Genomic DNA, 15,741 nt, shown 5'->3' with positions numbered 1-15,741 from the left:
ACCATTTCCTGTGGCCCCTCAACTGGCTTTGCAATTGCTCCTTTTGATCGGGGTAGGCAGACTTCAGGATCTACCAGCCAGAGTCTGCTGCAAAAGATATAAATTTAAGATTAACTAATTCTGATTCCAGAAGTGCCAGAACTGGATGTTGTGCACAGTCCTTCCACACAAAAAACACATTCTTGGTTAGTCAAAGTTTTTATCATTAGGGTATTATATGGGGCAGAGGTGGCTCATTTGTTTGTTGCTTTGGGAAGTCAGAAATCACAGCAAAGCATCCACAGATCTGCTAGTAGATCCAGATCTACTTTCTGTCTACCCTTGACTTTCCAGTTCTCTCCCATCATTATTTATTTATTGGCGCCGCACGTATACACAGTCACATGCAAGTCAAACAAACATATGTGGGGACTTGCCTGTATTGTTACTCAGCGGCTGGAGGGCCTGCCCTTCTCCTTAAAACAACATCTTCGGCAAAACCGTGCAGAATTATACTACTCAGAAAGGAAAACAATACTTGTGATTTTATGGGCAGTGATGAAATTATACTACACAGGGATGTTAGCATTAGATAGACGTAAAAGCAGTCGTACAGGCCTGCATTTAATGACTTTACAACATAATTGCCCAGGACTGAAAAGATCGTACTAACCAACATTAGGTCACTTGTCTCAATGATGGAGAGAAAGAAGCACCCTGAGGTGCATCAGAACCGTTTGCCACTATGAACTAAAGATAAAGCACAATGCCTTTCTTTAAGTAACGTATTTGTGCCTTCATATTGTTTGTGTACAGAATTCAGCACCACTTACTGTCCAATGAATGTATCAGATGCATAATAGAGCAAGTTAAAAGCAAATGCTCATCTTGATTTTTAAACATTTTTCATTTTTTCTTTACTATTGTTGACTTAAATCAGGACATTAACAGAATTTAGTGTACTTCATTTGACTAAAAAATAGTAAAAATGAATGTACTGGAGTCAAACCAGAGCAACTCTGCCATGTAGGAATAAATTCTGACTCCATCTGATAAAAAAATAAGATAGTTCACATCTGTCAGATGGACAGAAGTGTGTGACTTCCTGTTCATGACCTCTGTTGTGTAATGGATGGATGCTTTCTAGAGTTGTGCCCAGTCATCTCTAACACAAACACCTGCAAACCTGATTCAGGATGTACATGCTGAAAAACAGATCACCATTTGGCAATGGAAAATGGAAGGGAGCTGTGAGCCTCCCCTTCTGGCAATGGCTTCTTTATTGTAAATCAGGCCTGACTATGGCCTAGGACACTTAATGGCCCTCACAGCACCAATCTCACCTACTATCTTAAGGGGTTTTTCTTTCTTTTTGCATTTCTAACTTTTTACATATACATATTTTACACCTTGAGGTTATTATTACTAATCCAAATGCTCCTGTATCAATACAGGTATGGTCTCTATATTTGATATAAATGTGTCTTTATTCAATGTTTCATTCCAGAGCTCTTTTGGTGTTCCGACTGCCCATGGAAAAGGGTCCCCTTTTTTGTTGTCGCATAAGAAAAAAAAAATGTCCTTAGTCCAGAGGCTCTTGCTTTATTCGAATGACAGAGGATGAACGAGATGTCCTTCTGAGTTCTCGCCTAAGTACATATTCACTGAACTGGGAAGAGTCCACCCCTCCTCCACAGGAGCCAACAATTTCAAAGCCTCTTTGTTGCAACCTCTCAAGTACCTACAAAATAGGACGAGGAAAAGATTGGGTCAGAACAAAAGATTAAAAAAAACAACAGCAGCAGTGTAATTGTGAAAAACAAAATCTGTTTTCATGTACTTTTTAATTATATGCTTAACTACTTTATATTTATGCAACATAAACTCCCTCCTCAATGATAACTACTGGTAAATTTCAAGACATTAACAGCAGCTACTGTAGTTAAATGAATACTGAAATTGCAACCTCTTCATTCCATTCACCTTTGCATGATTTCTAAAAAAAATGTAGGGCAACATCCAATGCCGTCGTCCCATCAGTGCGGGAGTGAGAAACTTTCAGCCCATGGGCCAATCTTTGGCATGAGAACCATTTCTCCCAATCCATGGCCAACTGGCCACCAGTTGATGTCAGTGGTAATGACAATAACAAGTGAACTGATAGAGGTACAGTGTCTTATGAGCCTTCCATTCTGGGCTTTATTTTGGGTACTCCAACAGGTCATGGATGCAATAATAGTGCATTAGTGGTGGATTTATACCGGAACACCCACACATCGTTCCACTTTATCAGTCGTTCTGTGATGCTTCCCTAAAGATGCTACGTTTTTGCCACCTGGAAAGACACTTCTGCTGTGGCACAACAAAAGCAGGACAACCCCCTTCCCCTTGCAAACTTTTGGGGTATGGAAAGTTACAGGATTTCAGTGGCAAACTATGGGATATGCAACTGCTGGAAACTAAGTAGTATGTTTGTCCCAAAACCTTTGCAGGAGCAAATGGAATTGAAAGTGAAGTTGCCTATAATCACTACAATACTATTGTGAGAATAGCTTTTCATGAATGCACAATATAAAGGATATGCTAAGTCCATTAACATGTGTACAGAGAGATGAGACACACCCAACATCTATATGGAAATATCTAAATTGGAAGGAAGTACATGAAAAGTCCACTAATTTCAAGGTTGTTGCCTTTGATATGACTTACTGCTCACCTGATGAGTAAGTGCCTTTAACTCAATGGGGCTTACTCCTGAGTAGACATGCAGATGATTGTGGTGTAACAGTAAAACTCCATTAACATCTAGGCTCCCTTTCAAACTCTCACTGGAAAACTAAAACTGAAAATATGGTAAATATCCCTTCACCTAATGTGCTCACTAAGATTAATGTAAGCATCCTCTTGATTATTCTAAAGGCCTATGACACAGACACACAAAGGTTTTCCTGATAAATGCTCCATGCTTTTGGAACTCCAGAAGCATGTTCTGAGAGTACATGATGGGCTTATACTGCTGAAGCTAAGGTGGCTTGAGTCTGGATAGGAGACCATCTAGGAAGGGAGACCATTTAGGAACAGTTCATGATGGAAGAAAATTAGGATATAAACGTGCTCATAATCTCCAATCCTCTAGTACTTCTGTGATCTCTGAACTTCTTTATTTGGCCCAGTGTTTAGAAGCCAAAGTTAAAATGATCTGGGGCAGGATGCAGCTGGTATCTTTAAACTGTAGCTGTAGGGATTTGTTTTAATCTTGAATGTTCAATGTAAATTAAAAGACATTGATTAAAACAGAAGAAACCAAATGTTCAAGGCAAGGTCTTTCAAAGACTGATTGGAATACAGGTGTTGAACATTAATCAGATACGGCCAGACCTTATTCTTCAGGAATTTTTCACTGTATTATTCTCTCTCTCTCTCTCTCTCTCTCTCTCTCTGTGTGTGTGTGTGTGAGAGAGAGAGAGAGAGAGAGAGAGAGAGAAGGCATAATATTCAAACTTCAACTGTTTCCCCGCACTAGGAAAGTTAGGGTAAAGTAGTGTAGGATAGAGGGGTAGACGTACTAGTTGATTGATCAACTAAAGACAGGTCTTGTGTCAATCATGTAGAATATTCAGATGTTTTTAAATTCTGGCAGCTAAATAAAATGTTCCTGAACCCGCAACGCTTGTTGAAAATAGCTCCTAAAACATGACACCATGGAGTAGAGAGAAATCTCATAAGCCACCACAGGTTGTTCCATAAATGGTTAGCCTCCTATGTATCTTCCCCATAGATATTCAACAATACCTTCCAGGATGAGTTCTGCAACGTATTTTTTCACTAACCCAATTCATTTAAGTGATGGTACGTGGCTCTTCTCATCATGTCATATGCAGCTGCTGCTGAGAACATGGAAACTGCCTTGTTGTCAGAAGCATCTGCATACTCCATTATCTACTGAATAGGTTCAGCACAAGCCATTAGACCCAGTGTATCAAATAAAATGTGTTGTGGGAGGGGGAATCATTGGCTGGTTTTTGTTCTTATTTTTATTACATATTTTGTGGTTTTTATATTGTATTTTTATGTTGTGAACTGCCCTGATATCTACGAATGAAGGACGGTATACAAATTTAATAATGAATAATAATTTAATAGATAATAAGAAAGAGAATACAACCGATCCTCTAAGGAAGGGCTTGGATTGATTTACTTTCAAAGTTTTTGTTTGTTTGTTTTTTTAAACCTCACTCTGGCTCACATATTTATCAGCTTGCCCAAAAACTGATATACTGGTGTCTACATACCTGAACTGAATTGAGATGACAATAGCCATTTAAAGGAAATCTGATGACATGTGTTGAGTCGTGATTCCAACCTGCATTGACTGAATTGCACATCACATCACCAATTTCTGGGAAAACCTCTTCTATCAAAGACTTGTCGCCACTCAAGGTAATCCTCTCTCCAAGATCCGGAGCAACTCGCACAACCAAACACTCGCAGGATTTTGAAAACCGGCATGTCTCCCGATCCTGTTTCCACCTTTCCATCTCCCCTAGCATGGGCTGAAGCTGAAAATACTTTGCTTCTTCATACAACAAGCTGTAATCCTGAAAGACACATAATTTTCATTGCCAATGAGAAACATACATGCCGCTATAGGGTACGAATGGCAATCCAACATTGTCACCTTGCTTGTGGAACAGACTTCCTCATCATTTCCTTTCCACTGCAGCCTCTTTCTTGTTTGCCACCCAAAAACTCCTATGGGAAGGTTGGGGGGGCAGAGGGACTGCAGTGGTGACATGCCTACCAGTGCAACATTGGATCTCATCATCCTACATCTACAGTATATAAGAAAAATAAACTCAATATTGAATTCACTTCAACACGTGGATAGGAACTGCTCACCTTCCCCATCTAAGAAGGTCGTATGGAAGAAATATACACCACAATTAATAGGGATGCTTCTGCCTTGCATTATCTTTTTCTGCTGCCCTATGAGTAGTAAGCTTACCCATGTCCAGGCAGTCATCATACTGTTTGTTGGGGTTGGGGCTGAGGAGTGGGAGGACTATGGCTCATTTATAGCATACATTGTTTGCCTGCATAAGATCCCAGGCTCAGTTCCCTGCAGATGTAAAGGTAAAGGACCCCTGGACGGTTAAGTCCAGTCAAAGGCGACTATGGGGTTGAGGTGCTAATCTCGCTTTCAGGCTGAGGGAGCCGGCGTTTGTCCACAGACAGCCTTCTGGGTCATGTGGCCAGCATGACTAAACTGCTTCTGGCGCAACAGGACACCATGACGGAAACCAGAATGCATGGAAACGCCATTTACCTTCCCGCCTATTTATCTACTTGCACTGCCGTGCTTTTGAACTGCTAGGTTGGCAGGAGCTGGGACAGAGCAACGGATGCTCACCCCGTCATGGGGATTTTAACAGCCAGCCTTCCGATCAGCAAGCCCAAGAGGCTCAGTGGTTTAAACCACAGCGCCACCCGTGTCCTTTGCATCTCTAAGTAAGGCTGCACTGACAGTACTGAACTAGATAAGACTAAGCCTGTCGTGATTCATAATAGTGCAGCCTCCTATTTTCTTATGCATTTTTTTGCCCCTGCCAGTGACAATTGATGCTGAGCAAGTTTGAGGAAAGCACATGCGACATCAGAATACAACTAAGTCTAGGGGACTAGATGCAGGGCAATTGCCGTGCTAGTTCCCAGTACAGTACAATAGAAAATAAATGGAAAGAAGAGAAAGTTGGTGCTGAACACAGACTGGCCTCTAGACCAGACCATCTAAGAAGCAAGGGATACAACATTTGCTACAGAAATATAGTTAATATAGTAGGGAAGGTTGTAAAGACTGGTGTTTGAAAGCATCAAAATGGAAATACAGTAATTTAGGACACATAACATCGATTTGTTAAAAAAAGGGGGGGACTACATTCCCTTTGATATGACAACTGTCTTGATGGATAAAGGGAACATAATCTATTAGTTTAAGTGAACATTTAGACATGGTTCCATATAACATTCAAAGTTATTTATAATGCAATCCTATTCATGTCTACTCAGAAGTAGGTGCCACCGAGTTCAATGGGGCATACTCCCAGGTAAGTGGGAATATGACTGCAACCAAAGATTAATATTTAATCTGCACCAAAAGACTAATATTAAAATGGTTGGTCTCAAAATAGTCTCTATTCTGGACCCACTGCTAGGAAGATGTATTTTACGACATTTTATTGTACTACATATAATAATTACATTGGTGTGTATGTTTTGAATTAACTATATTTGTGGCTTTAAAGTTTATACTTTGGCTCATATGTGCTTTGACAAGAGTATTGTGTGTGCATGTACAAATACAGAAATAATAATATTAATGAGATTCAATGTTTTCTTCAAATTATGAGTTACAGATAGGTAGCCGTGTTGGTCTGCCATGGTCAAAACAAAATAAAAAAATTCCTTCCAGTAGCACCTTAAAGACCAACTGAGTTAGTTCTAGGTATGAGCTTTCGTATCTGAAGAAGTGTGCATGCACACGAAAGCTCATACCTAGAACTAACTCAGTTGGTCTTTAAGGTGCTACTGGAAGGAATTTTTTTATTTTGTTTCAAATTATGAGATATTTCCAAGTGCTGACTATCTGGCTCACATCTGAACTAAGCAGTAAAGGTCATCAATATGATCTTTTGTGTGTGTTGTTTTTAAAAAAAGGAAAAAATGCATTTTTGACCTCATTGTAAATGGTATGAGGCATCCCGACTCATACATACATCTGGATGAGGCTAGGCAACTCTAGAAACATTTCCCCCCTTTGAATTTCTTTACCACCCTCCATCGAAAGATCACAGGGTAGTTTATAATATAAAAACAAAAAAGCATAATAAAGAACAAAAACAATACCCACCCACCCCACCCAAGTCTAGATGCAATGGCCAGAAATAATGTACATTCTGGGATAAGACAGATTATGGCAAACCTGATACATGTAGATACCTGGCCACATCCCCAAATATCTTCTTCATTAGTATTGATGTTTGGTCCTGTTTTCATATTTGTATATAACGCTTAATACCAGAATTATTATTAGGACTTATTAGTTACCTAAAAAGTCTCCAAAAAGCTTACATTTGAAAACATAAACACATGACATAGAAAACTGTGCTGTTTACAAAAAAAGATAACAATCAGTAAATGTGTGTTTGTGTGTGTTTATGCAAAACAATGAAGATAAAAGTCTACAATACCAGATGAAACAGTAACATTCCTCCACCCCAACCAGAAAACAAACCAGCACATTTCTAAAACATCGTAAGAGTCAGGGAAATGACTAGATAGCCTGGCCACCAAGTACCTGCAAGGTAGATGGAGGATCAGAGAGGTATGGCCTGCAGCTGTCTGGACCCCACCCCAAAAGTATTTAAGATACACCCAAAGTTCCGAACTGGCCCATGACATAGAAAGCCCACAAAGCATGCCTCACCAAGATCATAATGTCCAGTTTAAAAATTCCAGCAAAAGCTAGAGAGAAATCAAAATCAGCAAGGAAAAAAACAGGAATTGAAAATTCATATTACAAGTTAAGGTGAGAAAGGGAAGATCAAGGTCTGGGTGGGGTATAATAATTTTTCAAATAGCAGAGGAACATGCTCCCATAGAGAGGAAGACTAGCTGGCAAGCAACTGGTTCCAGCTATAGCAAGAGCTGGTTCAGGCTTGGAGAGTAAGAAGTGCTTGTGTATGTGGAAAATGCTGCTCACAAAAAGTGATAAGATCTTGTTCTCTAGACTTCTTCCAAGAGGAAAAAATGTGTCAGAGATACCTTCTGTCTAAAGAATCCTGCCCGTGGCACAAGTTTGGACTAGGTGACCTTGAATGTCTCTTCAAAACTGGACTTGGTTATATTATGTATCAAAACAGAATGGACAGGCACATCATCACAATTTGAAGTGGCTAGGTTTTAAATCTATTTTACCTACACTGAAAACAAATATGAACAGTGAACAAGAAGGGCAACGTTGTTCCCCCCTTTTAAATGACTGACCTACCTTCAGGAAAGAAAACCATTATGGACAGTGTAGAGGCAGATGCTGAGTCTCATGTGGACATGTGCGCTTAAAGGCTATTTTTAGACAGCGCCATTTAAAGAGTGGTGTGCCCTAAGAATGCTTGCGAAGGGCAAGTTGGTACTACGGGGTTTTGTAAAGACTGCAGTTTAGCTCTGTGGCTGGAGCTAGAGCTCATTTCATCAGTCAAACACATTTTGATTTTCCTACTGAGCAGATAAGTGGGGCCAGATGTTTCCAATAACCTGAGGCTGGGTTTTTAAGAGTGCTCACACAAAACCTTTTTTTGTGAAAATACAGCCCCTCAAGCAAGAGGGATAAAACAATTACACAGTATCTTGAAATTCTTCACCTCTTTTCACGGTTCCTCCCCCATCAAATCTGAATGAGAGAGAAAAAAAACCACCCATCTGAATGCAAACAAATGCCATGTTAGGGCATATCATATTAAGGTGTGGATTAAAAAAGAGGGCAAGAAAATATTAATTATGATGGCACACAGAGCTGTATAGTTTTAAAAGCCAGATGTTTAAAGTAAGAATAGGTTTTATGAATTAAACTAAAGTTGCTCATTTAAACTTGTGTTTTAAAAAAGTTTTTCTGCATGTGTATGGAAGTGTATTATTTTTGCTGATAGGACCCACATTTTCACTATCATCTATGATCTATCTATCTATCTATATTAGTTTAAGCAGGCTGCATCCTTGCACTGGATAATTTCATTCTTCAGAACTGCGATCCTAAATACACTTAACTACAGAAAAGTAGTGGGACTGACTTAGTCATGAAGCTTACTGGGTGACTTGGACCAGTTATTCTCCCTTAGTCAAGCCTACATCACAGGATTATTTTGAGGATAAACAGGGAAGAGAAAGAGAGAAGAGAACATGCATACCACCTTGATCTCCTGGAAGGAAACTTGAGTACAAATGCAGCAAATAAAAATAAATAAATCATGAGCTCCTTGATCACAGGTTACGTTGCTCATTCAAGTAGATGATTTGTATGAATAGCCTACAATTATCTGGTTCAAGTCAAGATTCTACGTGGGGACTGCTCTGAGGCTGTTGCTTCATTCTGCGATTAGGATTCAACTGTGTAGGTTGTGCAGTTAAAGTGGATCTGGTGCTCTTGCACAACCAATCTGCTTCCAAAAAACAATCTGAACTTTTTACAAGTAAGGGACAACAATTACTTAGCATGATACACAAGCTCTGAAGAAATCAGAATGAATACTCAATCAACAGGGGCCATTATCTAACTTCTTTGCCAACCTTCTGCAAATGAATGCTCAATAAACTGGTGGAGTGACTAAGGTTTTGACTGCATTCCTATGAATGTTAAGAGTCCTGTTGGATTAGACAACAGTCCATCTTGTTCCCAACAGTAGCCATGCTGCTGGGGGAAGCAGGGGAGACTGTGGGTTGGGTGGGAATGTGCCCCACCCCTGGCATAAAGTCAGTGGCCCTTCCCTGCTGCTGCCCACTGGCAATTGGTATTCAGGGGCACATTGTTCTCCATTTGGAGGTTCCATTTAACTATTAGACTGGTAGCTGTTTACAGACCTACCTTCCATGTGCCTCTCAGGGACTCAAAATGGAAAGATAGCAGTCTTCAATCAGAGTACAGCTGACAATGTTACCCTTATGGTGGCTTATGATCATAGATTACCGGTAAGTCTCTGTTATACAAATGGCAACCATGGGGGGGGGACAAATGGCATGGGGGGGACATTCAATGGTATGGATGTCTACAGTTTAAGACTGTCTGGTGGTTCATCTCACACTTTCCTCTATTCACAGGCACTGCCTCCCTGTTCATGTGTTCAGGAAATATCATGTGAAAGCATGCTTAACATGCATAGACTCTTCCCATGATATGAAATGTGTTTTATAATTCACTTGTTAAACTGTATGCTCAATATTTTCAAATATTCATTTAAGAGATCTATTATTTGCCAGCATCCATCAATGCAACCCACAAGCATTGCTCCCGGCACATGGCAGTTTTGATTACTCTACCTCCTTTCTAAACATTTCAAATAGGATGATGACGATGCATAAAATTTCACCTTGAAATCATCTGGTATGAGGAGCTTTGATGTTCGTAGAAAATTCAGGATATATCTGAACATTTGGCCATCTCTGTCAATGAAGTAGTGCTGCTTCAGGCTGTCCAAAACAATTGGCTCTGTGCCATCAAAAAGCCTCCCAATTCTGAAAATGAGAGAAAAGTCAATTTGCAGTCAGCATATTTAAGTCACTAGGAGTCACTGACCGTGGTCACTGGAATTTCTTGAATCCACATTTTTGCATTAATCAAGCTCAGTGATAGTAACATTTCATGGTGAAAACAATATTATGGCAATGAACATGACACAGTGATATGTTATCAATGTGAATTTTTGAATCAATTTTGAACGTAATGAGAGGACTTGTCTCCTCAGATATTTACAATGAAAATAGGGCAGTACGGAATTCATTTCCATTTCAATAGTTTCTTAAAACATCTTTGAAAGTGATGCTGAATGAAGAAGGCATGCCCATTAGAAGTACTTTTACCCATACACATAATTTTCTTCTATTTAAAACTTATTGCAACATAAACCTTCAGGGCTAAGATTTTTTGTGGTATTTGGATCTAAACCAAAATAATCTAAGCATGTGAAATCTAGTAACCACTCTCTTTTGATTCTAATATTCTGAATATTTCATGTTTTCATTCTTGGGGTTGTGTTCCTCCCCCACGTGTGAAAGACACCAGTGTTGCAATTCTAAATCAGAAGAGAACTATTTCAGCATTTCATTTTACTTATGATGCCATTAGCCTTTCATTTTTCAACCATCATTTCCACTTCCTGCCAAGTGGAGGCAAAGGGGCTGGTTTTGAATCCAACATATCCTGGGCTAGCTTAGCTCCTCTCTGTCGCTGGAATGCCTCATTTTGAGGTTTTCCATCAGCTGTTACCAACAGGGATTCTGCCACTGGCCCTTCTGCCCACCCACCCATTTTGCAGGTGGAGCAGGGAGTTCCATGCTGATTTCCACCAATGTAGTGATGCAAGTATCACTCTGCCAGCACAAAGCAATGCCAGCATTTTTGTGCTGGCAGAATGATGTTGGCATTGTTCCATGGGTGGAAGTCAGCAAGGACTGGGAGGGCTTGCAGGAGGGGCAAATGGGTTTTGGATTGTAGCCTAAGCCATCCAGATTCCCAGATGAGCAGCAATTTGATATTGGTTGTCCCCTCTAGTGTCCCATTTGATTTATTTCCAAAATAAAATACATAATGACCTTCTGTGAGTGAATGTTAATCAAGGTGGATCCAGTAAGGTTGCTAACATTAGAGTAGACATTAAAAGCTTTGGACAGAGGACCACTCATTTCCACAATACAAGTTTTTAAGCCTAGTGGTATCTCTTGCTGATGTTCAGAGAAACGCCATACATGTTTCCAATTTATATCACATTCTGTATTCTTTATGTTGCTGATCTACCCTGAACATTAATCAATTTATCTAATTTTACGTAAATAACAACATGGCACAGAAAATGCAACTCAGCTAGAATCAAGTCCTATTAAATCTGAATACAATTTAGTAATTTGTATTTTTAAACCATCTATTTTCACTCTGTGAAATCACTGATCTTCCACTGACTTTCAGGAACAGCCCATTCAGATTACATATTAAAGTGCCCAAAGACCCTAATTTTGGACTTTATTTCTTTTCTCATTTACAAAGTAAACTGACCACTTAGAACAAGACTTATCTTGTCTTGAAGGCAGAAAACATTCAGCAGGATCATATGGGTCATGACTTTGGACAGCCCCCATTAGGCAACAGGTTTGTTGTTCTCATTATTATTAGTCATATATCAAAGCAAGCAGACACTAGTGATCCAAGCTTTAAAGAATGTCAATAAAATGGAATGTGGATGTCAATACTATTCTTACCAATGTTTTCCATTAGAACAAATGCCTGTTACTTTTATGTCACCTTTAGAGACCTCACAATGTTTTCTTCTCCTTTCTAGGTCCACTATTTCCACCATAAAGCCACTTACAGGAGAAGGTAGTTTAAAATGCAAGTTGATGCTTCTTCCTGCCATTATCCCTACCACCCACCCGCTGTGCTCGCCAGTGCACCTCATCCTCCTATCTAGAAGGTCAGTCTCTCACACATGTCTGAATTGGTTTAATATTTGCTTCTGAACTTCCAAGTAGCAACCCGATGAAACTGATAATTTTTGTCAGACTCACTGTGGCCCAAGGCAGAAAGCAGCTGTACAAACTCAAAATGCAACCCGAGAGGCAAATGAACTGTTCACAGATTTAACAAAATCGAAGATTTAGATTGGGAAAGTTGTCTTTGAAGAAAGTAAATAAATAGAAAAATGGACAAATAAAGGGTCGAGAAATGTTTCAAAATGGAGTGGGTTTGACTAGTTCTCCAGACATTTGTCAACATTCATGTAGTTTTGCTTCTAAAAACAACAACCCTGACATCTTTTTTCCTGAGTGATATTCGTATTGTATTGAAAATGACTGACAATATGAACAATGTAAAAAGGGACTTAAGAGTAAAATCGGTGAGAGAAATTGAAGAAATTAACTGAATAGTTAAGAACATAAGAATATATGAAAAGCCCTGCCAGACCAGGCCTATGACCAATCTAGTCCAGCATCCTGTTCTCACAGTGGCCAACCTTTTGGAAGTCTGAAAGCAAGATTTGAGCAAAAAAGCACTGAACCCACTTGTGATACCCAGCAATTGGTATTCAGGACCAGACTGCCTCTGACAGTGGAGGTAGAACATAGCCTTCTAAACCATGAAGTTGTCTAACCCACTTTTAAAGCCATCCAATCTGTGGTTGCTGTTAAGCAATCACTTGCATAATTTGACCAGTTCCTTCCCTCTCTTTCCCAAACAGGTTTGTGCTAGCCAACTCAGAAGACAGAGCCAACCCTTATTCAAGAGGAGAACAGATATGAAGTTGCTCAGCAGCTGGTGCCAGCTAATCTCGCTCCAAGGCAAGGATGTGTGAACCCTGGCTAGGCCTGATAATGTATAAAAACTGCAGACTAAGTCTATTGGAACTGACTCAGATGGGAACAAGACCCCTTAATCATGGATCCTGATGAGTTTGCCTTCATTCCCTGTTTTCTAGACTCCTAGGAATTCCCAGGCTTGAAGCCACCCTATCCCTGGGTTCCTGTTCGCTTCAACAACTAGTCATCTTCTCTGCAAACTGTTTTCTATGAACTCTTGAGATTGCACATGAGTTACTCTCTCAATGAAGCCATGTTATCTGTTAAATAACACCAGAAGGAGATGCGTTTGAAAAATATAATTAAATGATTCATTTAAAAATATTTTTGCACCACTAAAAACCAGAAAGTGATGTATAGCACAATGTAACAATTAGAATAACACTAGACCCTGCAATCATCTGGGGCCCTTCTTTATATGCCTTCTCTACAAGAGGTCTGGAAAGTCGCAGTACAATAATAGGCCTTTTGGGAGGGTGGCTCCCCTTGTTTAATGCTTTCCCCAGAGGCTCACCTGGTGCCTTTATTACATATCTTTAGGTGCCAAACAAAAACATTCCTCTTCTTCTAGGTGTTTGGCTAATTAAACAGCACTATTTGTGGGATGCGGGTGGCACTGTGGGTTAAACCACAGAGTCTAGGGCTTGCCGATCAGAAGGTCGGTGGTTCGAATCCCCGCGATGGGATGAGCTCCCGTTGCTTGGTCTCTGCTCTTGTCAGTTCAAAAGCACACCAGTGCAAGTAGACAAATAGGTACTGCTCCGGCGGAAAGGTAAATGGTGTTTCCGTGTGCTGCTCTGGTTTGCCAGAAGTGGCTTAGTCATGCTGGCCACATAATCCGGAAGCTGTACACTAGCTCCCTCAGCCAGTAAAGCAAGATGAGCGCCGCAACCCCAGAGTCGTCCTAACTGGACGACTGGACCTAACGGTCAGGGGTCCCTTTACCTTTAGGGTTATTTGTTTGTTTGTTACTATGGTGTGCATTTTTTTGTTTTTATATTGTAAACGGCCTGTGATTATCAGATGAAGGGCAATATAGAAATTTTAGTAGTATTCGTAGTAATAATAATAATAATAATTCAACAACAACAATAGAAACCTAACACAGATTAAGGACTGGGAAGCTAGATAAAGAATAAATGAGTCAAAATCCCATCAATGTGAACACCTCCCACAACTCAGATGGAACATGGTTCCCTAGAGGGGATGCCACAACTGAATAGCCTCCCTCTGGCTGCCACAACGTGGACCTCTGCAGGTGACAGCACAACCAGGAGGGCGTCACTAAGCTGATCTGAGTGACCGGGTAGGATGATATGGAAGAGGCATTTCCTACAACAATAGCCTGTTAAAAAGTTTGCAAGCCTTTTACAAATTGGTTTTCGTTGAAAGGATTTGTTGTATGGTATAACATATCATCTATCCCTTACGACAAATGCTTTCAACATAAAACAGTTTGTTTCTTTCCATTTGAAATATGTTAAACATAACTGAGTTAACTTTCAAGAAAGGAAAGCAATACCAACCTATTCTGGCTGATACCGGTTTACTTCAATGATTGTGGCAGTCTGCCTATAAATACTGGGGGTGGGGAGTTATCTGATTTTCACCTTGTTTCTTCTGCAATGTATCATCAAGATGATGATGTTTGTGATGAAGTGTCTCACACAGGGGCCTGGAGATAATGGATTCAATGGATATCCTTAAAGGATCATTTGTCAATTTTGTATTGACTATTTGTGTTGCTCCAAGACAGGAAGAGATTTCATTTTTTTTAATATAGGCTCTGAAGCCCTGAGGCATCTTCTTAAACCGTTTAAAAAGAAATCAATTTTCAGATGGATAAAAGGGAAGCTAAGAAGGGTTTTAATGAACTTACTTGAGCAGCATGTTCTGGACCTCATTCAGTTGAATCTTAAACAAGGCCAGACAGGTTTAGAACCTACTATCAGCAGAGGAGCTGTGGCCTGGAAATGCTTGCTGCTACTGTTTAGAATTTGCGGTTCTGGCTCCTGGAGTAAAGCCATAAATTACTGTCTTAGTACCTGAGACATAATATGTAGTTGCACAAGAGTGTAAATTAATTGCTACCACTAATGAGGATAAAAGGGAAAGCAGTTACTATGCAAACTAGATCTCTATGTTTATGTATAAACCAGAACCTTGTGACCATGTTACATAATCTCCTCCCAATTATATTCAGGTAACTACATACACACAACCCTAGTGAAAAATCACTGTTCTGGGTAAAAGCCCATTTCAATTAAATGTTACAGCTTCTGCTTTGAAATTATAGCTGGATATGTGTTATGGGGATATGGAAGACACAAGTGAATTTATGCTCTCCTGACAGGATATTCTGCCCAATATAAATTACTGCAGGGATATTTTAACAGAAGGAACACAGAAGAGCTCGAGTGCACTGACAACTAAAAAAATATGTCAAATGAAGCCAAGAACATTTCACAGATCCGCAGGGCAGGGACAGGGATTCACTTATCCCAAGTGCAGCAAGGCAAGGACCCACCACATCCACATTAGTAAGTACACTGGCCACAAACAGGTCTTGAAAAAACTCATGGGCACAGAAATCCAGAAATCTTGTACCTGCAGGAAGCATATGCAACTCAACTACTACAGTGTGCAAAA

The 15,741-nt window shown here is 39.9% G+C and overlaps 1 protein-coding gene across 2 annotated transcripts in view; it reads right to left on the bottom strand.

Moving 5' to 3' along the window:
• Positions 1 to 1,447: 1,447 nt before the first annotated feature.
• KCTD1 (potassium channel tetramerization domain containing 1) overlaps positions 1,448 to 15,741 on the bottom strand; it is a 47,727-nt gene continuing 33,433 nt past the window's right edge. For both annotated transcript variants that reach the window (XM_081873685.1, XM_081873686.1), the window contains exons 3-5: positions 10,116 to 10,260; positions 4,272 to 4,577; positions 1,448 to 1,720 (exon numbers count right to left, since the gene is read on the bottom strand). In XM_081873685.1, coding sequence (XP_081729811.1) covers positions 1,562 to 1,720; positions 4,272 to 4,577; positions 10,116 to 10,260 — 610 coding nt within the window. In that variant the 3' untranslated portion in view covers positions 1,448 to 1,561. The remainder of the gene's footprint in view (positions 1,721 to 4,271; positions 4,578 to 10,115; positions 10,261 to 15,741) is intronic.

Source organism: Podarcis erhardii (assembly GCF_964252035.2).
Source record: "Podarcis erhardii genome assembly, chromosome: 8".
Classification (NCBI taxonomy): domain Eukaryota; kingdom Metazoa; phylum Chordata; class Lepidosauria; order Squamata; family Lacertidae; genus Podarcis; species Podarcis erhardii.
The sequence above is the reverse complement of the archived record's forward strand: the minus strand, read 5'-3'. Positions and strand labels throughout refer to the sequence as shown.